This window comes from Leishmania martiniquensis, chromosome 25, assembly GCF_017916325.1.
Source record: "Leishmania martiniquensis isolate LSCM1 chromosome 25, whole genome shotgun sequence".
Taxonomy (NCBI): domain Eukaryota; phylum Euglenozoa; class Kinetoplastea; order Trypanosomatida; family Trypanosomatidae; genus Leishmania; species Leishmania martiniquensis.
In genome coordinates this window covers 734,221-759,027 of record NC_090160.1, presented here as the reverse complement: position 1 = coordinate 759,027, position 24,807 = coordinate 734,221, and the positions used below count along the sequence as shown (strand labels likewise).

General features: G+C 60.7%; 9 protein-coding genes across 9 annotated transcripts; all 9 read left to right on the top strand.

Moving 5' to 3' along the window:
- Nucleotides 1-2,136: 2,136 nt before the first annotated feature.
- On the top strand, nucleotides 2,137-2,985 carry LSCM1_05398 (uncharacterized protein; the record flags this gene model as incomplete). Its single annotated transcript, XM_067322863.1, has 1 exon — nucleotides 2,137-2,985. The coding sequence occupies one exon, from the start codon at nucleotides 2,137-2,139 to the stop codon at nucleotides 2,983-2,985; it is 849 nt and encodes a 282-aa protein (XP_067178228.1).
- Nucleotides 2,986-4,174: 1,189 nt separating this feature from the next.
- Nucleotides 4,175-7,228, top strand: LSCM1_05397 (uncharacterized protein; the record flags this gene model as incomplete). The annotated part of the gene is made up of 1 exon (XM_067322862.1): nucleotides 4,175-7,228. The coding sequence occupies one exon, from the start codon at nucleotides 4,175-4,177 to the stop codon at nucleotides 7,226-7,228; it is 3,054 nt and encodes a 1,017-aa protein (XP_067178227.1).
- Nucleotides 7,229-7,559: 331 nt separating this feature from the next.
- On the top strand, nucleotides 7,560-8,684 carry LSCM1_05396 (uncharacterized protein; the record flags this gene model as incomplete). Its single annotated transcript, XM_067322861.1, has 1 exon — nucleotides 7,560-8,684. One exon carries the CDS (start codon nucleotides 7,560-7,562, stop codon nucleotides 8,682-8,684), a length of 1,125 nt encoding a protein of 374 aa, XP_067178226.1.
- Nucleotides 8,685-9,732: 1,048 nt separating this feature from the next.
- LSCM1_05395 (uncharacterized protein) lies at nucleotides 9,733-12,315 on the top strand (the record flags this gene model as incomplete). Its single annotated transcript, XM_067322860.1, has 1 exon — nucleotides 9,733-12,315. One exon carries the CDS (start codon nucleotides 9,733-9,735, stop codon nucleotides 12,313-12,315), a length of 2,583 nt encoding a protein of 860 aa, XP_067178225.1.
- Nucleotides 12,316-13,186: 871 nt separating this feature from the next.
- Nucleotides 13,187-14,107, top strand: LSCM1_05394 (uncharacterized protein; the record flags this gene model as incomplete). The annotated part of the gene is made up of 1 exon (XM_067322859.1): nucleotides 13,187-14,107. The coding sequence occupies one exon, from the start codon at nucleotides 13,187-13,189 to the stop codon at nucleotides 14,105-14,107; it is 921 nt and encodes a 306-aa protein (XP_067178224.1).
- A 2,455-nt stretch (nucleotides 14,108-16,562) lies between these two features.
- On the top strand, nucleotides 16,563-18,032 carry LSCM1_05393 (uncharacterized protein; the record flags this gene model as incomplete). Its single annotated transcript, XM_067322858.1, has 1 exon — nucleotides 16,563-18,032. The coding sequence occupies one exon, from the start codon at nucleotides 16,563-16,565 to the stop codon at nucleotides 18,030-18,032; it is 1,470 nt and encodes a 489-aa protein (XP_067178223.1).
- Nucleotides 18,033-18,845: 813 nt separating this feature from the next.
- LSCM1_05392 (uncharacterized protein) lies at nucleotides 18,846-19,277 on the top strand (the record flags this gene model as incomplete). The annotated part of the gene is made up of 1 exon (XM_067322857.1): nucleotides 18,846-19,277. The coding sequence occupies one exon, from the start codon at nucleotides 18,846-18,848 to the stop codon at nucleotides 19,275-19,277; it is 432 nt and encodes a 143-aa protein (XP_067178222.1).
- Nucleotides 19,278-20,682: 1,405 nt separating this feature from the next.
- LSCM1_05391 (uncharacterized protein) lies at nucleotides 20,683-21,546 on the top strand (the record flags this gene model as incomplete). The annotated part of the gene is made up of 1 exon (XM_067322856.1): nucleotides 20,683-21,546. One exon carries the CDS (start codon nucleotides 20,683-20,685, stop codon nucleotides 21,544-21,546), a length of 864 nt encoding a protein of 287 aa, XP_067178221.1.
- A 1,218-nt stretch (nucleotides 21,547-22,764) lies between these two features.
- On the top strand, nucleotides 22,765-23,712 carry LSCM1_05390 (uncharacterized protein; the record flags this gene model as incomplete). The annotated part of the gene is made up of 1 exon (XM_067322855.1): nucleotides 22,765-23,712. The coding sequence occupies one exon, from the start codon at nucleotides 22,765-22,767 to the stop codon at nucleotides 23,710-23,712; it is 948 nt and encodes a 315-aa protein (XP_067178220.1).
- Nucleotides 23,713-24,807: the final 1,095 nt, after the last annotated feature.

The window sequence follows — 24,807 nt, the reverse complement described above, 5'->3', positions numbered from 1 at the left end:
ACCACCCGCATCGTCCCCTCCTCCCTGAGCCATCTGTTTGCAGTTCCCCTCTCTCTCCCCTCCCCGACACCCGCCCCACACAACATACACAAGCGCACGTGCACCTGCACACCCCCTCCTCCTCCTCCGCGCTGCGCGTAGGCGTAAGGTTGGGTGACTATGCGTGTGTGTTCGGTCGATGTACAGTTCGATTGTGCTGATCGGCTCACCTCGGTGCTTTTGCTCAGCCTCACTCGTCTCCTCTCCTGCTCACACTCGGTCGTGTGCCTGCGAGCGTTCGACTTGGAAGAGACACACGTAGAGAGAGAGCGCAGGCGACTTGTCTCCTCCCTCCACATACACACAGATACACGCACACCCATCCCCTTCCCATACCACCACCTCACCCGCCTCACTTTACAGGGATGCAGAGAGAGAGGGGGGCACAAGCGCTGGTGCGTTCCCATTGGCCGCTGCTGTGGGTGCGGGGTGGTTTGGGTGATCGACGGTGTGCTTGATGGCATCCTTACGGAAGAGGGAGAGAAAGAGAGTTGCAGAAGAGTGGTGATTGGGGGGAGGGAGGGGAGGGGCGGTAGCGGCGGTACACCAATACACGCATGCAGAGATGAAGACGCTTTCTTGGATTTATATATACATTTATATATACATATCCTGTGTGTGTGTGTGTGCTCGTGTGCCTTTACGCGTATGCCGTTCGCGTCTCGATGTGACTTGGCGGATGTATTCATGTAAACATTTCACCCTCGTTGCCCCTCCTCCCCCTCCCCTTCTGCCCACGCGCGCACACATGCACACAGTCAGTTATTATTTACTTTTGTTTTCTGTGCTGTTACATATATCCTGCTTTGGTGTGAATCGGTCGTTCGTCTCTGTGTGTGTGTGTAAGTTATGTATGTATGTGCGTATGTTTCACTCTACAGAGGAGGGGGAGGCGCTGCCTTCACGCTCACTCCTACTTCCTCCCTCTCTCCTCATCGCCGCCACGACTGGAGTGCCCTAACGTCGGTCCTGTGACACACTCTCGCCGGTAGAAGAAGGCGGGTCGGGGGTGAGAGCGAGAGAGGAGGGGAAGGTGTAGCACCAGATATAGGGAAAGAGTGGAATGAAAGCGACTCACCCCTGCGTATGTGTGCACACTCGATATCGTGGTAGGAGAGGGGATGCGTGCAGGAAGGTGCGCGGGCTGTGTCGACGGAATGAGGGCATGTCACTCTTCTTGCACTGGAAGGCAGAGAGGCGCAAGAAGTGAAGGCGAATGTATAGCAAGTAATGACGAGATCTGTCTTCGGTGGTGGGTAAGGGGGGAGTGGGGTCGCTGGGGGAGCGCTGTCCTCTGCGGGCGCGGAGGTGAATGTGGCAACGCGACTTGTGCATGCAGGCCTCTTTCTCCTCTCCTCTCCTCCCCTCCCCCCTCCCTCCCCCTTTCTTTGCTCATCTTTTGGTGCGCAGGCACGGCCGCCACCCCACACCCTCTCGGCATGTCGTTTGAAGGCGAAGGCGCACCAAAGCGGAGAGGACGCAAGCCCAATGTCCCATCAACCGAGTGCCTCCGTGTGTGTTTGTGTGTGTGTGGCAACCCACTCGCATCGATGCCTATCGTCCGCCACTACCCCACCCTCTTCGCTGTATGGAGGCGCATGTGCGTGGCCTGTTACGTCGCACGAGGCTCTTCCCCCACCACCGCCCAAACATGCATGCATACACAGCAAAAGGATCAACGCTACAGGAGAGCGCGAGCGCCCCCTCCCCCCAGAACACACACACACTCTGGCGCGCAATGACGGAGCGCATGGTAGGCAAGACGATGGAAGGAAGCCGAAGGAGCAGTGCACTAAACTTTCTCGCCGCCGGCCGGCCTTCCCAACCCCCTTCCTACCCCTCACACGTTCTTACCTCTCCGTCGTCACCTCCTCTGTCCTCCTCCGCCCACTCATGCAAACCACCACCACCACTCACGCCGCTGCCGGCGAGCAAACATATGTACTCGGCTCGCCGCATATCAGTCCCCCCTCCCCAGCACACTTCTCTCTGTACCTTTGCTCTAAGGGGGGTAGGGAGGAGGAGCGGTCTCTCTGTGTCTGCGCTCCGTCCCTTTATTTTGCGGCCGCTCTCTCTCTCTCTGGCTCTGTCTCTGTCATGCGCGGCAGCAGTGAGGAGGTGTTCCGCGCCCCGGAGGTGGGGGAGAATGCGTTGGTCGACAGCATCAAAAGTCGCCGCAAGAAGTTTGAGCTCTACCAGTCTGAGTCGCACAAGATGAAGTCACTCTTGATGAACAGCGCCGGCGTCCGCAGCGACTTAGTCAGTGGCAACGGCAGAGCACTGAACCCAATCTGGATGACCTTCCCAACGAAGTGCGTCCGGCCCATCACGTCCGTGGCGGAGATGAAGGAGAAGCTCAACTACTTCTCCAAGACGGATGATGTGATGGTGGTGCGCTACCACCAAAATAACTGCACCGCGTGCAACGCGGTGGGAAAGGTCTTCGAGGTGCTCTGCCACCAAGCTGCCACCCGCACACCGGGGTTGAAGTTCTACGAGGTCAACTGTAGTGATGTGCCGGAGCTCACTAAGGGTTTGGTGCGCTATCCGCAGATTAAGGGCTACAGCGGTGGGCATTGGACGGACATCGACTTTAAGCCCCCAACCGCGTTCCGCGAGGAGCTGTACGCCGCCATTGAGAAGGAGGTGAAGCTGCGGAAGAACCAAGGCAGGCCGGTGACGGCGCTGCAGGCGGAGGAAATGTACTTCTCTGGGGCCGGCCCGGCGATGCTCGAGATTACGGAAGAGCAGCTCATGAAATTTTATTGCAAGGCGCAGGCGCGGCTCCACAACTATTGGAAGCAGGTGTCTATGCGCCGCACCTGGTTCTACCGCAAGTTCATCGAGCCGGAGGTGGATGAACGCGTCATGGATGAGTGGCGGGGCCGGCCCATCTTCGGCGAAAAGCTCCTCTATGGCCCGCAACTACCAGATGAGTTTGTGTAGCGGCGGAAGGCCGTCGGAACGAGGTCGAGGAGGAAGAGGGGGGAGGAGGGGGTCCACGGGTGCGTGTGAAGGCGGGGAGAAGTGGGCGCGTCTTTTTCGAGAAGGGTGGGCCGACTCACGCACGCTCGCTTGCCGACTTAGCACTGGGCGCGAGAATACAAACGTTCTGAAGGTGTAAGGCGATGTACGGGCACTTTGCGTTGGCGGTTGTACGTACGGGTGTACGCGCCGCTGTCGCTGCTGTTTGGCGGTGCCTCTGCGACCGCTGCATTCATCCAGCCCTTCTCACAACGCACACCCCTCGCCTTTTCCTCCCTCTTTTCAGACGAGCACACACATACGCAGTCGTGTATGCCGAGATACACAGCTCCGTGGTAGATCACAGCAGCAGCAGCGAGCCGATGTATGAGTGCCTGGCACTGGTGTTGGACGTGTGTGTGTGCATCCTCCCGCGTGCGTCTTAGCATTTAAGCAGGAGAGGCACGGGGCGCTTGTCCTTTGCCCTCTGCTCCTCTTTCTGCGTAAGCTCCTTTGGTCGTGGGAGTGCTTTTCTTTCGCCTCAATGTGTGTATGTCACCTCCCTGTCGCACTGCCTGCGGAGAAGGCCCACGTGCTCAGTGACCAAGTAGCCACCCTTACGACCGTAGGAAAATGTCCTGCACAGGTACACGCGCTATGCTCCCTCTCCTCACGTTCTCCTCCGTGTCCTCCCTCTCTCTTTACTACTCACTGTGTGTCGCACCTTCGCACGCAATAAATATTAAGCAGAGTTCGGTGGCGGCCCTCGTCTCAGCGGAGTCACCCTAAGACCGTGCGAAAGGGACAGCAGGGGCAGTGACTGTCTCACTTTTCCCCCTCCCAACCCCTTCTCCTCACTCCGCACGCCTTCTTGGCCTCTTCCGCGCACCACAGCCGTCTGTCGCTTCCACCCAACACACACATACACACACGCGCACGCCTCCCCGCGTGTGAGGATTCTCACCTGTCGCGTTTTTCGACGCGTTGTTGCGCCTTTTTGTCTCCGTCTGGGTGTTGCGCGTTCGCCGCCCTCGCAGTGCACTTCTCTTCTCTCCCCCGCCCCGCCCCCGCTGTCTCTCTGCACGCACATTCGTGCCCGATACGCGGAGCACACGAAGGCCTACACCCATCCCCCGCCCTCCCTCTCGGATATTTTCCGGTCACGGGCCGCATGCTTTCACAGGCCCTTCTGTCAGCCGTCGAGCGCGACTTGGCCGTCGCGCGTCAGTTGGCGTACTTCCACGTCGACCTTTGCGCCGGTGAAGGGGCAGGTGTGAAGGGGGCCTCTGCAGGGCCGTTTCGCCACCATGCGGCGTCGCCGGCCGAGCTGCGCGGTTGCCAGGCAGCAGGTACGAATGCGGTGCGGACGCGCGTGGTACTGTCTAACCCAGTGCAGCGACCGCGCCAAGGCACCTGTGCAGTGCTGATAGAGCTCTCTCGCCCGCTGAATTGGCTCTCGCTGCGCCGCCGCCATCGCTGCCCAAGTGCGAGCCCAGGCATCAGCGCAGCGGCTCGTGCTGGGGTCACCGCTACGATGTGCTCTGCTGCGAGCAGCCACATTCATCATGCAAGTGCCGCAGGGGGCCTCGGGGCAGTTGGGGTTGGGGCCCATAGCAGCCCGGCCGCAGGCATCAGCAGCGGTGCTAGCGCCTCAGCTGTAGCTGGAGGGGGGCGGGCTCCGGCAAGCAGTAGCAATCTTTTCAGTGGCACCGGTGCATCCTTGGCCGCGCATGTGGTCAATTCTGCATCTCCTAAGAACGCTGCCCTTGCCGCCTCCTCGCTCTCAGACACCTCCGGTATGCCGCTCCTCATCGCCACCATGGCTCTTGAGGTTGTCTTCACGGCGCGATATCCTCGCGAGCCGTGCCAGTGGAAGTTGTTCGAGGAGGTCTCCTTCGCCGGTGTGGGCGACCATTCGACCTCTTCCTGGGCCGTCACGGCAGATCACCACCGCAGCAACACCACCGGCGAAAGCAGCAGCGTCGGCTACCAGCCTGATCATCTGCCCGACTGCATGGCAAGCCCGGCCGGGTGCCGCAGCGAACCCGTCGAGCAGTATACTGGCGGACAGGCGAAGGAAGGGGGATGCGGCGCGCCTGATCCGCCCGGCACCTCCTCCCCCTTCAGCGGTCACGGCACGGCGGGCGGTGCCGCCTCCACGGTGAGAAACGCGGCGATGCTGACACTCACCGCGTTTGTTGTGCCTGAGGTGGGGCGCCGCCTGCTGCAGTGGATTGCCGAAGCACGTCCCAGCCCGGGTGGTACGCTCGCCTCGCCCTCGACCCCGCTGGCGACAGCGATGGCTTCTGACGCAACGGCCAATATGTCGGGTGGCCCGACGCACCAGTCCGGTAGTGGCCTCCTTACCGTTTACCCGTTTCTGTCGGATTTTGCGGTGCTGCTGCTTTACTGGAGCGCCGTTGAGCTCGATCTGCACCACCTTATCCTCCCCCCACAAATTGCGTTGGCCTACGGCGGCGACGGTACCCGCGTGCCTCGAGTCATGACGAGCACGCACCTCAGTGGTGGTGGTGGCGCCGCACCCTCGGCAGCAACTTCCGCTAGCACCTCAGCCCCAGCGGCGCTTCTATCGCCCGCCACGGCCGGTGGCACTGTCTCGGGATCGGCTGAGACCGCTGCAGGAGCGACTGGCGCGCCTACAGCTGGCGGTGGCGGCGCTCTGTATGCCGGTGCGACATCCTCAACTGCGTCGATCCCCGCGCCTGCATCGGGGGTGGCCGGCCCAGGCGGAGTCGGCACCGCCGCGACTGGCGGTGGTGTGGCAGCCGGCACAGGTGCTGGTGCTTCAGCCCTCTACCCCTTTCGCCGTCGCCCTGCCAAGAGTCTCATGGCGCTACTCCTGCCGCAAGGAAACGTGGCGGTCTTGGGCGCGTCGTTGCCACCGCGTCGCGCGTGCAACGAGGCGAGTGCGACTAACACCGGCCGCGACGACGATGGGCCTGGTACGACGGCGCCGCGCTCTCCGTCGCGGCGATTGCCGTTGTGCCTACGGCGCATCTACGAGGCGCAGCAGGATGGAGGCTTGTGTGCTAGGATGCGTGCTGGCACGGTGGTCATCTGCACATCGCAGTTCAAGCCGGGCAAAGTGTTGCCGAGCTATGTGCTTCCTGCCCACGTGCTTGGCACCGCGTACAAGTGCGACTGGAGCAGCGTACGTTTTTTCAGTGGTAAGACTCCAGACGTGGCGCTTCACGCGAACGCGAAACTGGCGAAGGCGCTGCGGCTTCCAGACGTCAGCGACCTCCTGCAGGTCCTCCGACGACTCGCGAAAAACGTGGGCACACCATCCACAGGGGTCTTGTACATTGGCGCGGTACTCTGGCCTGCGCTGATGGAGACGGTGCGCGTACTGCGGAATGAGCGGCTTCCGTTTTGGGCCGGGATGGCGGTCTGCTCACTGCTGCTGCCGAGTGTGTTGCAGCAGGTCGACCGCGGGCGTCCAGCGGGGCCCAACGGTGGAGAACGCGGTGGCGTCCCCGTCAGTATCTTGCCCGCAGACAGCTCCGATCCGAGCGTGGAAGGTGAGCCGCGAGCGCAGTGGCGTTGCCAGCACTTGGCGGAGCTGATTGGAGTGGTCAGCTTTGCAGAGCGAGTGATCGCGGTGGCGCAAGAGCACACGTTGCTGTGCGAGGTGCGGCTCGTGCGGTTTTCCCTCCAGCGCGGGCTGATCCTCTCGCTGAGGGACGAGGCCTGCGGGCAAAGCCACACCGGTGATGCGTCAAAATTCACTGCCGTCTGTGCGCCGGCCTTTCTCATCCCAATGGCACCTCTTTTAGCGGCATCAGCGGAAATGTGCCGTCGCCTCCATGCCCCAATCAGCATCTGCGCCGTGTGCGGTCTGTCGCTGCTGCGCAACACTGTCACTCACGCAGACGTCAGTGGGAGTGGCAGCGCCGCGGCGGCAGCATCACCGCTGACGGAGATGCGCCACTACTCGCACACCGCCGCCTTGGCGACGGGCGACCCGGACACGCTGCAGCGGAAGAAGGGCGATGGCGGCGGTTGTGGAGATGGCACGGCACATCCCAAGAGCAGTACGGAAGCGGTGCGTGCAGCGCTGCGAACGTGGCGAGAGGAGGGCTGCCTCGTCGTGCAGTGTGCTCGCTGCGGCCATGGAGGGCATGTGGAGCACATCAGCAGCTGGTGGAATGACCCCACCGTGAGATGTTGCCCGAAGGGCTGTGACTGCAGATGCATCTACTAGCGCTTCGTCGCGAGCGCTGTGGAGAGGAGAAGGAGGGGAATGTGGTGGTACAAAGAAAGGCACCTCTTGAACTTATTCGAAGCACCGACACACACACACACAGACAGACAATAGCACCGTCCTTTTCTGCGCAGCATTGTCAGGTAAGGGGACAGTAGCCTGACAAAGAGATGCGCATGTCCCTCTGCGCATGCACGGGTGTGTGTGTGTGTGTGTGTCGGTGGGTGGGTGCGAGTACACATAAGTGTGCGCACCAGACACCGGGGAGGAGGGCATCGCTGTGGCCGTCATTAGGCGGCCAGCACCGGAGGTCTCATGAGCCGCTCTTCGCATGCCAAAGCACTCCAACTTGTACAGAACGTACCTGCTCACCCTCTTGACGATCGCCCAAACAGACGCACACTCACAGACATCCTTTTGGTCGCAGAAGCGGAGAACGCGTGTGCGAGCACATAGACAACTCACCTCGCTGATATCGACGGCCCCAGCCGCCACCACCACCACCACCCAGCCTTCTCCCCTATTCCCTGTATATGTGCGCACGCACACTATGAAGCTGGAGCGTGTGGTCGTGCTCTGCGCGTGTGCCATGGTGCTTTCACTCGGCGCTCTCTTTCACTTATCCCTGTACAACCACGGAAAGGACATGAAAATAATGCAACACATGTACTCAAGCTACGATCCGCTGGAGGACTGCGCGACGCCGTTTGGGCAGCTCCTTGGCGTCGCAGACGATGTACCGGCGTACAGCAACTGCAACACGAAGTTCTCCTCGTCTTACATCAACTACGTCAATCTCATGGATCCCATGGACAACGGCCGCCGCGGCGACCCGTCCGAAACGCGCGTTATTATGACTGCCTACCGCTACTCGGCGTACGATTACTACATGCGGTGGCTCGCGTGGAACCGCGGCGTTATACCGCGCCTCGTCGAGAACACAAATCAGCTGTGGAGAAAAGTGGACTTCTTCAACCCCGCCAAGACGGAGCAGGACTGGTCTGCGGTGTACATCGCCAACCACGAGAGGGCAACGAACGTGGACGAGCGCAAGTTCAACGCGCCGCGGAGGGCGGACGCTATCATCTTTCACATGAACGAGAGCGCCATCCCTGCGGGGCACATTGCAGTGGTGGTGAGGGTGGAGGACGACAGAGAGGCGGCCGGCAGCCCAGAAGAGCTGAAGCGACTGAAAAAGATGCGCCTGCACCCTCGCCGTGTCTTCGTAGCCGAGCAGAACTACAAAAATAAGCCGTGGGGTGAGGAGCGCAACTTCAGCCGTGTGCTGCATTTCAAATGGCGCGCCGTGTCGGAAACGGCGCACGAGGGTTACTATGTGGACCCCGACGGCCTTCGTATCATGGGCGTTATGCGCGTCGGGAAGGCAATGCCGCTTCGTGCGACTCCTGACCCATATCAGGAGGCACTCGAGATGGGTAACGACGGCGACCTCTAACAGAAGGGGGGAAAGAGAGGGAGGGAGCAATGGCCGGAGCTGTGGTCGTGAGTGAAAGAGTGCGGGGACTGGAAAGGAAAGGGAAGGCAGGGGCAGCCCTCGCTGCCTCGCTCTGCAGTCATGAGAAAGATCGCAAGCGGCCGCACACGTTTGTTTGCCCATAGTCCGCCACCACCGCCGCCTGTCCTCCCCCATCTCTCCCTCTCTCTCTCGCACACACGCACACGCCTCCGACTGATGTATTCAGGAGCGTATCGCAGGCAGACGCAGACAGAATGTGCACAGTGGTATTCTTTCGATTTCGCGCTTTATTGTCCTCTCCGCCGCTCCCGCATCTCAGCGTTGTCCTGTGTAGAGTCAGGGCGGTTATCGAGGTTGTTCGTCGTCGTGGGGTGACAGGACGGGCTCCGCACCCGCACCAAGCCATGCTTCAACATCGTGCGCCTGCGTCTCATTGAGCCCCTCAACCTCGCCCTGCCCAGGCGCGGCAGATGCGCAGTCACTTGTTCCCAGTATGCTTCCAAGCGCACATGGAGTCGTGGAGCGTTGAGGCTGGACCTCCCCTCTTGCTTCCTGTCTCCGATAATACTCTTCCACACCCTTTCATCCCCTGTGCGTGGATCGGATGGTGCATGCGAGCACACCCCATGCACCCACATGAGCTTATGCACATCCGCGTTCACGAAGGAGTGTGCAGAGAAGCCAACTAGAGAAGCGAGGAAACGACGAAGGGAAAAGACAGGCAACGCCGCCCGAAGCTCGCCCTCCCCCCTCTCTCCCCCTCTCGGCTGCTGCTTTCCCACACTCCACACAGAGTGCTGCCAGAGGTCCTCTCTTTCGCACACACGCGTTTTTTTGTGCGCCCCCGCACATCCACACATATAGCATAGACTTTCACCTATCATAGAAGCACAGCAGTCCCACTTAAGGCAACGTGTCTCATCTTGACAGCGGGAGGGAGAAGGGGTACACACACACACACAGATGAACATACCACTTCACATATAGCTGCAGTCGCCGGTAAGAATATTTTTTTTGGAGTAGCCCGATGATATCGCGCGGCAGCTTAGGCACTGCGCGGTCGGCGGCCGGTGCGCTGCGATACCTGCACTACTCCCCTCACCCAACGACCTTCCTTGCCCTCACAGCACCGCTACCGGCGTGTCACTTGCAGCTGCTCAGCCATCGGGTGTGGGGCGCAACACGCAACACACTCCTCGCCAGAGCCGCTTTAGTGTTTCAGCACCGTCTCTACGCGAGCCCTGCTGCATCCGTGAGTAGCGGGGCCCCCTACGGGCATGACCAACGCTTCAGCACAGTCAAGAACGGAGCCGCAGGCAGCGCCGGCTCATCCTCCGCCAGCAGTGGCGCGGGCAGCAGCAGCTCCGGCGGCGGCACCGGACCGCGCGGCAGCGGTGCTGCAGCCAAGCAGCAACAGCAGACGGCCACGAAGATCAAAAGGGTCAAGACAAGCCGCCGCTCACTGAAGAGCACTCGCACAGGGTCACAGAGGAAGGCTGCATCCACAGCCGCCGCCTCTTCCGGCGGCTCGGCGGCGACAGCGTCGATCGGCCCAGCGCCTGGTGGCGCCGCCGCCGCGAGCCAGGGAAACGCAGCGGGTAGCAGTACTAGTGGCGGCGGCGGTGGCCGCGGTGGTGGCACCGTATCACCATCCGCATCGCCTACAGCAGCCGCTGCTCAGACGCGCGCCGCCGCCCGCCGGCGCAAGAAGGGCACTCGTGCCACGTCCTCGGCCCCGTCACCAATGCCGGGCAGTGATGCAGCAGCGAAGAGGTCCAAGCGCCCTCTCACGCGCAATAGGGCCCCCGCCAGCTCCTTCAGCGACAGAAACACGACCGCAAAGAAGGCGGTTGCGGCACCACACGTCACGTCCCCCGGCCGCGCGGCGCCTTCCGCCCCGCCCGGCACCGTAGGTGTACGCGCCAAGGCAAAGAAACGCAAGCGCATCCGCATCTGCGTGCTTAGCAGCAGCTACGACGGCACTGACTCGGCAACAGCCAGCGTGGACAACTACTGGTGCACGCCGCAGCACTACGCAAAGAAGGATCGGCACAAGTACTCCTTCGCTGACGTGTCCATGAAGAAAATCGACTCGTACCGCACCGTACGTAATTTGGTGACCTCCAACAAGTACGATGTCTTCTTCAACCTTTGCGACGGCGGTCGTGACGAGAAGCGCGCCGGGGTGGACGTGGTAGCGGCGCTGGAGGAGCAGAATGCCGCATTCACCGGCACGGACTCGCGCGGCTTTGAGCCGAGCAAGATCGACATGAAGCTGATGGTCGGGTCGAGCGGTGTCAAGGTGCCGAATTTTGTGCTGCTCAGCAACGAGGAGAGCCTCGCCAAGAAGTGCCGCCACCTCAAGTTCCCGGTGATTGTGAAGCACCTCTCCGGTTACGCCTCCGTCGGCATTAACAAAGACAACCGCTGCGACACACTGGATCAGCTTAGGACGAGGGTGCGCGGCTTCATCAAGGAGTACAACCACGCGCTGGTGGAGGAGTTCATTCGCGGTCGCGAGGGCACCGTGCTGGCCTGCGCCGACTCCGGCAGCCCGTTTGGCGTGAAGGTCTTCAAGCCGCTTATGTTCGACTTCCTGCAGAGCAGCGACGACTTTGCCTACTTTGAGAAGAAGTGGACGATGGAGTGTGGCGATCAGGCGTATGGCTTCCTCGCCTCGTCGGACCCGGCCTACCCGTCCATCACGGAGATGGCCCGGAACGCGTTCAAGTACATCATGAACGGCGTCGGCTACGGCCGCGTTGACTTCCGTATCGATGAGCTCACCGGGGTGCCGTACTTCCTGGAGATCAACCCGAACTGCGGTATGTGGTACTCCCCGAAAGACGGCGGCGACTTCGCGGATGTGATGGTGGAGGGCGACCCCCATTGGAACCACGAACGCTTTATTGCCAACGCCGTGGCGCGGGCGCTACGAGATCAGGCGGCACGCAAGCCGTGGTACTTCATCAGCCACGACCGCAACGGGCAGTTCACCACGCGTGCCAGCAAAACAGTCGCTGCTGGCAAGTGCCTCTTTGGCGATGCTGTGCACCCCATCCCGGTGGTGGCCAAGTCGCTGTACAAGTTGGGTGAGGAGGAGCCGACAGTCGGCTGCGTCATTTGCCGCGGCGACGGTATTCATCAGGCGGTGGCACTGCGCCACTCGTGCGAGCCGAACATGTGCTTCGTGCACGGCCGCACGCTACTCTTCGCGGCGAAGCGGCAGATCAGCGTTGGCGAGGAGCTTACCGTCGACTACGCCACCTTGCGCGATGAGTCGATGCCGCACTTTGTGTGCAGCTGCGGCACGGAAAATTGCCGCAGTGTCATATTTCCCATGCCGGCAATGCCGCGCACCGTCGAGGCGAAGGCGATGAAGAGGCTGCTGCGGGAGAAGAAGCGCATTTGGATGAAGGAGAAGGCTGATCGCGAAGCAGAGCAGATTCTCAAGAAGCGCTCGTCCTCCTCATCCTCTGGCAGCAGCAGCAGCACCACCACCACCACGGCCACCACCGGCGCTGTCTCTGCCGGCTCATCCTCCAGCACCGGCCACGCCAGTGCCAGTGGCGGCAGCGGTAGCAGCGGCACGTCCTCCGAGAGAAGGTGAGGCTGCACAGACACGAGGACGAAGGAGGGGCTGGCGGGAGGGGGCGCGCAACGGCCTGTTCAGCAAGCACACACACACACACACGAGAGGGACTCCTTCATAGCGCAGTCCCCTGCCCCCACTGACATGTGGTCTGCCATTGAGTGTGCACCGCAGGAAAGGAAGTTGAAGCGAATGGCGAGGTGCAACGCAGCCGGCGGCTGTCCCAGCACCGTGTCACGGATGTTGTGCTTTACTCAGAGAGAAGGCGCGAGAGGTATCGAGGTGCCGATCGGTAGCGAATGGTGAAATCTTGGGGCGTCGCTTGGGGCGTTCGGCGTGTGTGTGTATGTGTGTGCCGGGTAGGCCGCCTTTCTATTTTTCTTAATTGGCGACAACAGAAGCGCTGCGAACGTTCACTAATTTTAGGGTCGGTCAAAGCGAAGTCCTTTAGTGAGAAGAGGGGTCCCGACGTGCACACAGTCCGACAGACAGACAGACGCGTGTGCGCATACAAGTATGGGGGAGGGGGGGCAAAGGCTGCCTCTCTCTCCCCTCCCTCCCCCCACCCCACCCCTCATCCCCCCGCCATACACGCACACAGCGCTAATGGCTGTTAGTGCTCTGTGCTGCCCCTCGCCCTCTTTGGGCCTTCTCTCTGCTCTCTGCTCACCTCTCCCACGTTGCTGGTTCTCTCGGCTTCCTAACCGACCCGACGCTCATCTACGAGCACACACTTACGTGAGCGCATGCACTGCACGGCTCTATCCAGTCTTTCCTTACGTCATTCGCTCTCTCCCTCCCCCACACGATCTCGCTGCGGCGTCCCATTCAGCACACGCGCCTCGTGTCACACCCATACCATTTTTTTTTCCTCACTCTATCGCTCACCATGAAGGTTATCGTTGCGTCCGGTCCGGACGGTGCCCGCAAGCATGAAGTGGAGCTGGCGGCCAACGCCACACTTGCGGACTTGAAGAAAGCATATCTCCCGGCGGTGAGTGTGTACCGCAAGTCGTTCAAGGTGCCTGGTCCCATCGGCGCTGAGCCGGCTGCGGGCGGCGCCAAGGGACGCCCGAACCTCATCACGCTGACGGAGAAGCTGCCCCTATCACAGCAGGGGGTGAAGGATGGCATGGTGATCACGTACAAGGACCTCGGCCCGCAGGTCGGCTATCGAACAGTGTTCTACGTCGAGTATGCCGGCCCGATCGCATTCATGTTGTTGTACGCGATGCGCCCCTCCTTCATCTACGGCTCCGCCCCGATGCCGGCCTACGGCTACACGCAGAAGCTGTACATTGGTCTCTTCGTCGCCCACTTCGTCAAGCGCGAGCTCGAGTCCATGTTTGTGCATAAGTTTTCTCACCCGACGATGCCGATGCGCAACATCGTCAAGAACTGCGTCTACTACTGGTCCTTCGCCGCCTTCATTGGCTACGTCCTGTGTCACCCTTCCTTCACTCCGACCACCACCGTGCAGTCGAACTTTGGCGCCGTGCTCATGGTCATCAACGAGCTGCTAAACTTTGCGGTACACTATCAGCTTAGCACGATGCGCAAGTCAGACGGTGATACCACTCGCAACGTACCGCATGGCCCCTTGTTTGCTCTTGTCTCGTGCCCCAACTACTTCTTTGAGATCATGTCTTGGGTGGCCTTCTCCATCGGCACCAACATGCTCTCCTCTTGGTTCTTCACGCTGGCCGGCTTCGTGCAGATGGCCGACTGGGCCAAGAAGAAGCACCGCGGCTACATCAAGGCGGACCCGGCCAACAAGAAGAAGGCGGCCATTCTGCCCTTCCTCATGTGAGGGAGGGCAGGGCTTGCATCAGCATCCGCACTGCGCGCTGGCCAACCGAGGCAAAAGAGGGGGCGTGGAGGCGTGCAAGAGACGAAGCGGCAGGCACGCGCACCCGCACACGTTCTTCTGCTCGTATGTGCGGCTGGTTGCTGTGACTGCTATCCGCCCCTGTGCTCGCGGTAGGTGTTCAAAGCAGGAGCGGCGCTGGGGCATGTGGACAGGACTCGCGGACATGTGAAGAAAATAGCGGAGCAATTCAAGTGCGGCATTCATGAGCAGAGGAAAAGCACAGTGTAAAAGTGGGAGGGAGAAGGGGAAGAGGGGAGGTGGCTTCGTGTTATGGGGGCGGCAACGAGCACCTCTCGTTCGGAGGAGTCGGTGAGACGGGGTGGAACGCTGGGGCGGGATGGCACGCACGCTTACCCTGTCATCCTCTCTCTCTCCTTCCTTGCTCTGCCCTTATCCCATTGTTGCTCGTGCGCCACTTTGTCCTTGTCCTCGCTATACGCCCTCCAGAGCCCCCGCCGAGACGCTCTCCTGAGTGTGCAACCCTCTTCCGCCCTTGCGGCTTCGACTATCGGCCCTGCGTGTGTGTGTGTGTGTGTGCGTATGTCTCTGCTGGTTTGCGCACATGTTTACGTGACGCGCGCGCACAAACGCACACACGTCGATGAAAATGAGGACAGCAAAAGAAAGGAAGCGCACGGATACCTGAAGCGCAGCACGTGAGCACGTCTCATTGCTGTATTTCAGTGACCGCCTGCACTCTGTCCCTTTCATCTTGGCTGCAGAGAACACACACACACATGCACACATGTCGAAGCAAGCGGAACAGCTATTTTCAACGTTACCCATTTAAATGCGGCGTCTCCCTATTTTTTTGATTTATGTGACCGAGCATCGTCCCCCTCCCCTCCTCTCCACCTATGACCTTCCCTCCCCCCTCCCAGGCATGAGGGGGAGGGGGGCAGCGTAGTCTCTGCGCTTGCCTCGTCCGTGTGCGCTCTCTCTCTTTCATAACCACCCCGCCGTCGCACTCGAAATTTGGTACCGTTTCCCGGTTGACAAAAAAAAACGAGAAAAAAAGATGCGAGGGTGCGTGTGGTTGGGGGGTGGGGGTGCGTTTCTGCGTACTTTGGCAGGGCGGAAGAGAGGGGCGGCAGCGATGCGCACACATTCGCTCTCCCCATTGGCCTCGGCTTCCCTGATGGTGTTCCCCTCTCTGCCACGTTTCTTTTCTTGTGCGTGTGCTATATGTTTCATCTCTTTACCTTTGCCTTGTGTCGTCGTCCCTCTCCCCTCCCCTCATTCATTCGAGGAATCGCCGAATCACAAGGGCGCACACACGCCAATACATCTCACCTCTCCTGCATGACTGTGTCTGTATGTGTGTGTATGTGTGTGTGTGCATTTCCCACGCTTCACCTCCTCTCGCTCTTCCCTTTGCTAATCACTGGCGGTGCGCGGTGATGAGGTATATCATCAATTCTAGGAACGCACCAATCAGCGGGCACGCGCTCGCCCACGCCCTCTCCTCTCCGCATTGTGTACCGGCAACCCTCCAGAAGGGGCGAGGCAAGTGAAGAAAAGAGGAAGAGCGATAGCGGCCTCAGGGGGCGCCACAACACCGGAGAGAGGGGTGATGATGTTTGGCGGAGGCACACTCACTCGTATATTGCGCCTGACTTCGTCCATTTATATGTATATATATATGTACATATATATACATATATACGCACGCCCCATGAGCAGCACGTCTCCCTCCCTCTTTGCTCGTGTGGGTTTGCTTGTGAAGGATAGAAGGAGAGGGGAAAGGTGTACGGAAGGAGTTGGGGGGGGGGGGTAGAGACGGGGGGGAAGGGTTACCGTGCCTGTCAGAGGAACGCTTTTCTCTCTCACACACCCTCTTGCCATCACCGTCACCCACACACACACCGTTCCTCAAGAGCTTTCTCCACGCCTCTCCCCCCTTTTGATTTGGAGCGGCTGAAGTGACCCCGCTGCCGCTGCGCACACAAAGGCACATGCACTTATGAGTTGATCCACCCGCCGCCGTGTCCCTCTGCCTCTCTCTCTCTTGCGGGGCATGTGTCTTTCATCCACACAGACTTGGGTGAATCAACTGCTGGCCCTTGTGCATGCCCGCGCCTTCGAATGTGGTCGTAGGGGACGCGCAGCCGGGAGCCAACGTGAGCAGTGCACACACACAGAAGCCGTGCATGTGCTCGCACGTAAGTATTCACAAATTGATTAGCACTCCTTTGACGAAGATACAGCGTCACTGCTGCTTCTGGTGAGCGCGCATGCGCTCATACTTCTGCAAGCATTGCTTTGCTTTCGTTGGCCATCCACTTGGGCGAGGGCGCGCTCACTTGCGTTTACGTGGCCATAGCCTCTGCCACAGCACCGTCTTCCCCTCTGTGGACTCCGCTGACTTGGCGCCACACGCGCGCTGGCCCCCCTCATGGCTGCCGGCACAGATGAAATGACGGCAGACTACATACAGTGCCACCTCGACGAGGACCTGGAGGAGGTGGCGCAGCGGCCCGGTCCACCGCTCATCCGCCCATCCCTTGCGGCGCTTCTCACGCCCCCCGGGCTTCTCCATCTGCCCGCTGTAGCGTCAGCAGCGCAGAGCCGAGGCAGCGCCGTGTCGTCAGCGGCGCACACCGTGACACTAATTCTGCAGGTCATGTCCATTAAGGATGTAAGCCTCTCGCGCGAGCAGCGTAGCCGTGTCCTCCTACACTCCCTCTCCTCCATCCCTGGGCGCCCCGACGCACTGCTGAAGGGAGCTGGAAGCGAAGTGGACGCGGACGACGCGGCCTCGCTCGCCGATGCCACTCTGCAGGCGATGGAGGAACAGCAGAATGAACAGACGCAGCAGCACACACCGTTGCGGCCAAGCGGTGGCCAATGGCGGTGCCTGCGGCTAGAGTTGTCAGACGGGTTCCAGCGTGTACTCGCCGTCGAGGACGCCTCTACGCGTACACGGCAACGCTATGGTGATGCTCTAGCCAAAGAAGGGATCTCGCTTGGTGCCAAGCTGCGTGTGCGCTTGTCTACGTTAATGGCGGACGCCGCGGCCACCCCCATCCCCTGTGTCCAGCATGGCATTCTCCGGCTGCACGCCGGGAACACCGAAGTACTCGGTGGTCGAGTGAGGGCACTGGAGGTGTACTGGGAAGCACAGGCGCGTTACCAGTTAGCGACGAGCACTGGACGACCCTCAAAGCTGCAGCAGTATCTGCCGCCGGGCCTTCCTGAGGCACAAGCGACGTCCGCCTCTGCCCCGCCGGCGCAGCAGCAATCGAAGCCGTCGCAACACCTGGTCGCCGCTTCCCCAGCCACCTCATCAGCACCCCGATCACAGCAGCCGCAGCAATCGGGCGCCGCTCTCCCTGTGCAGCCCCTTCGATGCTGGCCTGCCCACGCCGCACAGCATCCTCCGCATGTGCCCTTCTGCACAATCGCCTTCATCACGGAGGTAGTGTCGGACATGGTGATCAATGAAACACCCCCTGGAGCCCTTCAGAGGAGTCATCGCGTCGGCGCGGAGCCGAACCCAGCAGAGGGCGCCTTCACATACTCGCTCCTCGTGCAGCTGTCCTCGCCTAACGCTGTGGAGCGCGACACACAGCAGCAGCTGAGTAGCAGCCCCTCCCTTCGAGGCGAGGAGCTGGGGCCGGTGTGCGAGGACGATCACCTCACTGTCGACCTCGGCCATGCCTGGCTGCGTCAGCTGGTGGGCATGCCCGCCGATGCATTCCGTGCGCTGTCCCTCTCGAGCGCTGCGGCGGATGTGGAGCGACTCACGCGCAGCGTTGAGGCCGTTGGGCAGTCTTTGGAGCGATTCGGCAAAGGGCGTTTCACGCTGGTGCAGCGAGCCGGCGATGGCATCGTGGAGGTGGTGCACGCCGTGTCGGAGCCATGAGCGCAGTGGACCAAAAGAATGGGGAGGGGAGTGAAACAGCACAGAGGCGGTACGCGCCATCGCGTTTTTTTTCTTGTTGCTATCGTTGGTCGTCTTCTCTGCAGAGTGAGTTGCCGCTTCTCTTCCACCCACCTCCACCCCCACTTACCGCCTTGAGTGGGTAAGTAGGACCCGGACGAGCATCCCCTTTGGGTATGTTGTATGTAGGGGGGGGGGACGGTGCGTGTGAGTGTACATCGCCACTTCCTGCAGCCTTTCCACCCCTTCCCGAAGTCCCTTTTGCAGACACATACGCCACGACGTCGTTGTCTGCATTGCCGCGCTGTTTTCGTGCATCCCCTCCCTCTCTTCCCTCCCCTTTCCCCAATCCTTTGTGCGTTTGAGCCCGTGACGACATCGTCGCCGCCCTCCTCGTCGCGGTGGAGCCGTCGCACGCTGCGCCATTTCTTTTCAGGTTGCACACCCAGACACACACACACACATATCATTCGCCCTTCTTTGCTCCTGTGCGCGTGTGCGTGACCGTGGTGGCCCTGAAGACATCCGGCACCTGGCCAGACCCTTCCCATCTCTCCCCCCTCCTGTCTCACTCCGTCTTGCAGTGCGTGTGGTCCGCTAAAACCCGCCCGAGCCCCCACACCGGACGGCAGCTGCGCCAGACGAAGAGAAGGCGAGCGCATCATCATGAAAGTCACCTGCTGACCCCACGCCAGACACGACGTTTGCACAGCAACCCAGCGCACGCGCACACACACACACACACAGCGAGAAGAGGTACAAAGGAGAAGGACAGGTGACGGAAAGGCAGCGAAAATGGGCTGCGGCTACTCCACGTACTCGGCGCAGGACGACATTGTATGGAAATATGGCGGCCCACCGGAGGAGCCGCTGAAGGCGCTGAAGATGTTCCCTAAGCATCAGAACGGCCTTCTCTTCCGTCTTCTGTACGACGATGGTGAGCGCTGGGCCTTCTACAACGACACCCACGAGTACGAGTTTCACATCCGCTACTACTTCAGCCGTGACAGTGACATCGAAGCGCTACGCAACGCCACCCTGACGGAGCTTGAAAATGGCAACAGACTAGTCGAGATCATCGTCTACCCGAAGGAGACGCAGGATTTCATTGTGGGAGTAGCCGGCAGCTACACCAGCACCATTGAGGCGATCCCTGTCACGGAGCGCTTCCAGTGGGAGAGGTCGAAGGAAAAGTTTGAGAAGAAGCAGTCAATGAGGAAGCGATAGGTGGCACGCGCGCGCACACGTACACCCTCTCCCTCTAGCCTACGTCCCCGCTCAACTCTTCTGTGGCGCATGCGTCTGCATCCGAAGTGATGGCTACCCCCCTTCGCGCCCCCCACCTTGTGGGCGCTGCGGGCGTTTCATGGCAGTGTACTTGTACATAGCATAGTGATGCCCTCTCTCTCTCTCGCTGCTTCCTCCATTGGTACTATTTGTGTTGTGGTAGTGCTGGCGGCTGTGCTCCAGAGAGAGAGAGACCATGACCATCGGCACGCGCAGAGAACGACTGTTGCATGCACGACTGTAGACAGCGCTCTTACCCTTCCTGGCCATTTCATCTCCCCACACCGCCCTCGTAAGCATTCCCACCCATCGGCTTTCCCGGTTGTGTGTATGTAGACCAAAAAGGTGGCTCACACACACTCACACACACAGCCCCCTCCCCTCCCCTCTCCCCCCCATACATGTATGTGCGTATTCTGTGCGTGAGTGTATGTGCGTATTCTGTCTATGTGTGTATGTGTGCGTATGATTCCAAGTGAAACAAGAAAGACATCACTGGATATGGCAATGTGTCGCGTTGCGTGAGGGTGCGCGAAAAATGGTGACGTGTGCGTGCGTGTCAGGCACATGCTTAGAGGTGTCACCCGCACTCCTCTCCCCAACCAGCCCACACACACACACGCAGCATCCCCTCACCCCTCCCTCAGCAGCCGCGTCGACGTCTTGGTGCCCCTCCCCGCTCTACTGTCAGCGACACGCTCACGAGCACACCCTGCACCAATCGCGCGTTTCCCTCTGATTTACAGATTCTGCATCCCACCGCTGGACTCCTACCGTGTGCGCCGCTGTCGCCCAGACGTCTTTCCCAACCCTCTTCCCCCCTCCTCCTCCCTGCCATTCCATTCACCACCGCACGCGCTCTCCCCCCTCACACGCGGACACACAATGCGGTATGGCGGTACGCGCTACCCCTCCGTCCTGCCTTAGGTGACTCATAGTGGGTCTCCCTCGCCTGCCGGCTCGACTCTATTCCGCTTCACTTTTTCTTTAACGCTGCAGCTTGGTTGTATATACATATATATGTGCGTATGTGCATTGCTGCGTCATCACCCTCTTCCAAAGTAAAGTGAGGGTTTCGGCTATCGTTGTTCATATCGTTGCTGTCGTTGTGTGCCCACGCGTGAATACGCCCCCCCCCTTTTTTCCTGCTCTGCCAGCGCTGCTTCACGATATTATCCCCGTTGTCGCCCTGGCGAGGCTGGGGGCACGAAAAGAGCGCAGACACTCGAGCGCGCACACTCGCTTAGGGACGAAACGAACTTGACAGGGGCGTCTACACGCACGCACGACGGTAGAGATATAACACGACAGACGGCAGCCTCGGCTGCAGAGCTCGCGTGCGAAGATGCGGCCCTTTTCGCTCGTGTCTCGTAGCAGACTATGCAGCGGAAGGCCAGCCGCCCCTCTTGTAGCGGTTGCTGCAGTCGCCTCGGCGTCAAGAGCAGTTGGCTACTCGGTGAGTGCCGTGCGCTGGCAGTCCTCGCGTCCCTACAGCCGCACGTTTGGTGGTAGCAGAGGAAGCGGCAGCCCCCGGCCGCCGAACGGGCCACCCCCTCCATCTTCGGTGATGAACAGCACGGGTGACGGCGAGCTGAGCGCCGAAACTCGTGCCGCCCTCCGCGATGACTCGATTGTGATGACAGAGGTGGTGAGACACATACCGCCGAAGGGGGCCATCTCCATCAAGTCACTTTCTTCCGCCATCGATGAGAACATACAGGAGGCACTCAGCGAGCGGCATGGCGGGCTGCGACGCTTCCTCGAGCAGCGCAAGCAGTTCTTCATGCTGCACACCAACCCTGAGGATGGCGTCCTCTACGTGCTCTGCAACCCCATCATCATACAGCAGTACGCCACACGCGATGCGCAGCGCAAAACAATGCGACGGATGATGGGGCTCGATGACGGCGGCCACCGGCAGCAGCAGCAGCTGCGCCGCTCAGGAGGCGGCAACCGCGGACGCGGCGGACGTGGTGGGCGTGGCGGCAGTGGCGATCGCCGGTATCAGGGCTCCCCATCGTCCTCAGGACCCGCACGCCCTCCGCCGCCGCCACAGCAGCAGCAGCGCGGCGAAGGCGGCAGTAGCTCCTATGGGGGAAGAGGCGGGCGTCGCGGACGTGGTGGCAGCAATGGAGGTCGAGGTGGTGATGGTGCATTCCGTCGAGGCGGCCCGATGGGTAGTCAGAGCCAGTCCTTCGGCAACCGTTAGACAGAGCACCGCCTGTGTGATGGGATATTTACCTGTCGGCACGTCTGTGTATCGGTGGGTATGGGTACGGGTGAGTGGCGGTCGGCGCACTGTCGTGCACACACGCACGCACACACCTTTGCCCTGCCCTTTCTTTCCCTGATGCTTTCAAGCACGCGCTCGCGGATAGCCTCAGCCACTGCATTCCTCCACCCCGCCCCCCCTTCTGAGCCCCAAAAGGCAATGGTGTACACGTTCACACTCCCCCTCGTTGACAGCTGCCGCCAGCGCGGTTGTCCGTCTCTCCCGTAATGCGTTGCCCTCTCTCTCTCTCCTCTCTGACGGTGATGTGTGAGATCGTCGGCTCTGTATGCTGTGTGCCTTTGTATACGCTCTCTGCCCGCTCTGATGTACGGTCGCAGGAGTGCGTGTGTGGGGGGGGCGTCTGTGTTCAGCAGAACTGTTGTGCCATCTCCGCGTCCGCGGTAGGCAGAGCAAAGACTCTTTCTGTTGCCCCCGTGCCATCACACACATATTATATATATATGATATGCGCCCCAGATGTGGCTGGAGGAAGGGGTCTCGGCCGAAAAGAGGCATCTGTTGCTGTCTCTGCGCATGTGTCGCGAAGTGGGTGGAAGTAGCTGCCACATTCTCTTCCTCGAAGGCGCATGTTGTCGTCTCACCATCACGCTTCTAGGTGCACATCGACCCTGTCAACGCGCGAGTGAGATGCGCCGTGTGCCGCAGCTTCCCCTTTTTCCCCGCAACACGCGGTTCACCGGTTCGCAAGGCGCCATCTTTTCTTCGCCCTCCGGCCTATTCCTCACTTCGGCAGCACCAGTGTGTCCCAGCGCTGTCCATCTCGTTCCCTCCTCACCCCTCACCCCTCACCCCTCCAACGCACATACACACATGCGCACGTATATACATACATATATATATATATATCCTCGCCATCGCCGGCACCTCGTGCCGCCACGATACTTGCACGCGTGTACCCAGCTCGATTCGCATGAGTGTGCGATGGGTGTGCCCTTTTTAATAGAAAGCCAAGGCGTCCATCTCAGCTACATCGGCAGCCTGCCGTGCCACCATCTACAACTCATCACACATATACGGCGCCTGCCCGTCTGCGTCGCAGCGCACAATCAAGCCCTCGTTCTCCCACCTGACAGTTTGGTGGCGTGTGCAGGCCGCTAACGGCGCACAAGCAGACACGTACATACAACCAAGCCTATGCGTCCCTGTCGTCTCCTGTGGTGCACCGTGCTCGCCCGCCGCACAGCTCCGAGAGCAGCACCGCCGCCTGGCGCCTTCACAGCGTCAGCGACACCCACAAGCCCCCGACCAAAGGGCGTGACCGGTTCGCTGTTTATCTCACCGCTGCTTCTTCAGCGACGCACCGTCGCGCAGTCCTCCACCCCACCAGGGCCGCTGCCTTCCCAGTCACTGGAGAGCAGCAACACCGCCGCCAGTCAAAGCCCTTTTTCGTCTGAGAGCTCAGTCAGCGGCCGGAGCGCCTCATGCGGTGGCCCTCCATCACTGGAGCCCGTCGTGTTGGAGCTCAGAGCCCTCGTCACACGCACGATGCCAGTGGGGGAGCTATTTCGTGCACTGAGCCCCGCCTCCCGCCGGATCCTCACAGCGCACCGTCTTCCCTTGGAGGAACTCCTGCTGCACCTACCGAACCACTTCGTGGTGTTCCGCGTCGGGGGTCGGCAGCCCTCGAAGAGCGCTGTGATGCACGTGACTCCCCCGTCCTGCGCAAAGACAGGGATGCAAATTATGCGGCTACCTTGCGGAATAAAGCCGCTGCCGGCGCTGGAGCAGTGGCTGGGGCCGCAGAAAGCGAGGGAGGTGTCGACCCCGTCGCCGAGCACCGCTCCCGGGTCGCCTCGCCATGGCGCAAGCACCGGCTTCGTGGACAGCAATGTCACGCTCAAGGAACGCCTGGAGGAGGTTCTCACGTACATCCCGAACGAGTGGGTGGAGTTCTCGGCACTGAGCATTCCTCGTGACGTCAAGATGCGGTGCATGGGGTACCCTCAAGTCCGACCCTTTGCCTTTCTGCTGAAGTACCCGCAGTTCTTTGATGTGCGTGTGCAGGACCGAACCGCCACCTCTTTCCTCGTCCGGCGATCGCTGACGCTGCAGCAGCGGCTGAAAGGTCCTCCGAAGCCGTGAGTAGAGCAAGCAACATGCACACACACACACATCCACGCACATGGACCCGCTGTGTGAGGAATGGGGGCGCCATCGAGGAGGGGGGTACGTGCGCATAGTGAGAGAGAGGTCATCACACCTAGCCCTTTCGCCCCCCGTCCCGCCCCCATGCTTTCGAGTGGGCGGCACTCGGTGGAGCACAGTTCACGCTTTGGCGCTCTTAAATGCAGTCGCCAGTGAAGGGGGGGAGGGGCGCTCACCCATCGCGTGGACTCGGCCCCCCTGAGCAGGTTCAATACGCCTCGTAATGCGCATCAGCCGTGGAGACGCGCTGCGCAGCAACGCCCTCGACCCCGTCATCGGAGCACAGCCTCGATATCACCACTCCACTCCCTCTCCCCACCAGCGGGCAGCGAGGGCCGGTACAAGCGTGCTCACTGCTGCAGGTCGTTGCGCCCTAAATGCTCAGCCCCGTCAGCAGCAGCAGGAGGAGGAGCGGCTTGACGTTTTGCAGAGGATGGGACGGATGGGTGATGGCGGTGATGGGCTGCTCTTCTCCCTTCCTGCTCCCCCCACACACACAGAGTGAAAGGGGGAGGGGGATAATACTGGGCCCACACGTCCTTTAGATGTGGTGTGCACACGGAGTGTGCGTGTGCGGGCACGTCGATATATATATATTTCGTGAATGTCTTTTTGAATGGATGCACTGAGGTGAGGTCCGAAGGAGCACGCGGGGCAGACCCCCGCACACACACCCGATGTTGCTGCTGATTTCTAAGGAAAGTTGAGGAGGAAGGCGAAGGCCCTGTCTCTGTCCCTTACCCTAACCCACTCTCATCCCGCACTGATGCTCCTGCGGATAGCATTTACCGCGCGGCAAGCACCATGGCCACTCGCAGAGACGGTCCGGCGCCCACGCGCCGTGCGTTGCACTCGCAGTGCGTGCACCCTCTCCACTGCCCATGCGCTCATAGGGTGCCTGTGCGTCTCTGCGCCAGCAGCGACCGCTTCTGCGTTCCTCTCCAATCTCCTCACCGCCACCACTCCGTCTTGCTTTGTCCGCCGCCCTCGCCACGCGTGTACACATACGCACATGTGCGTCCCCACACCGAA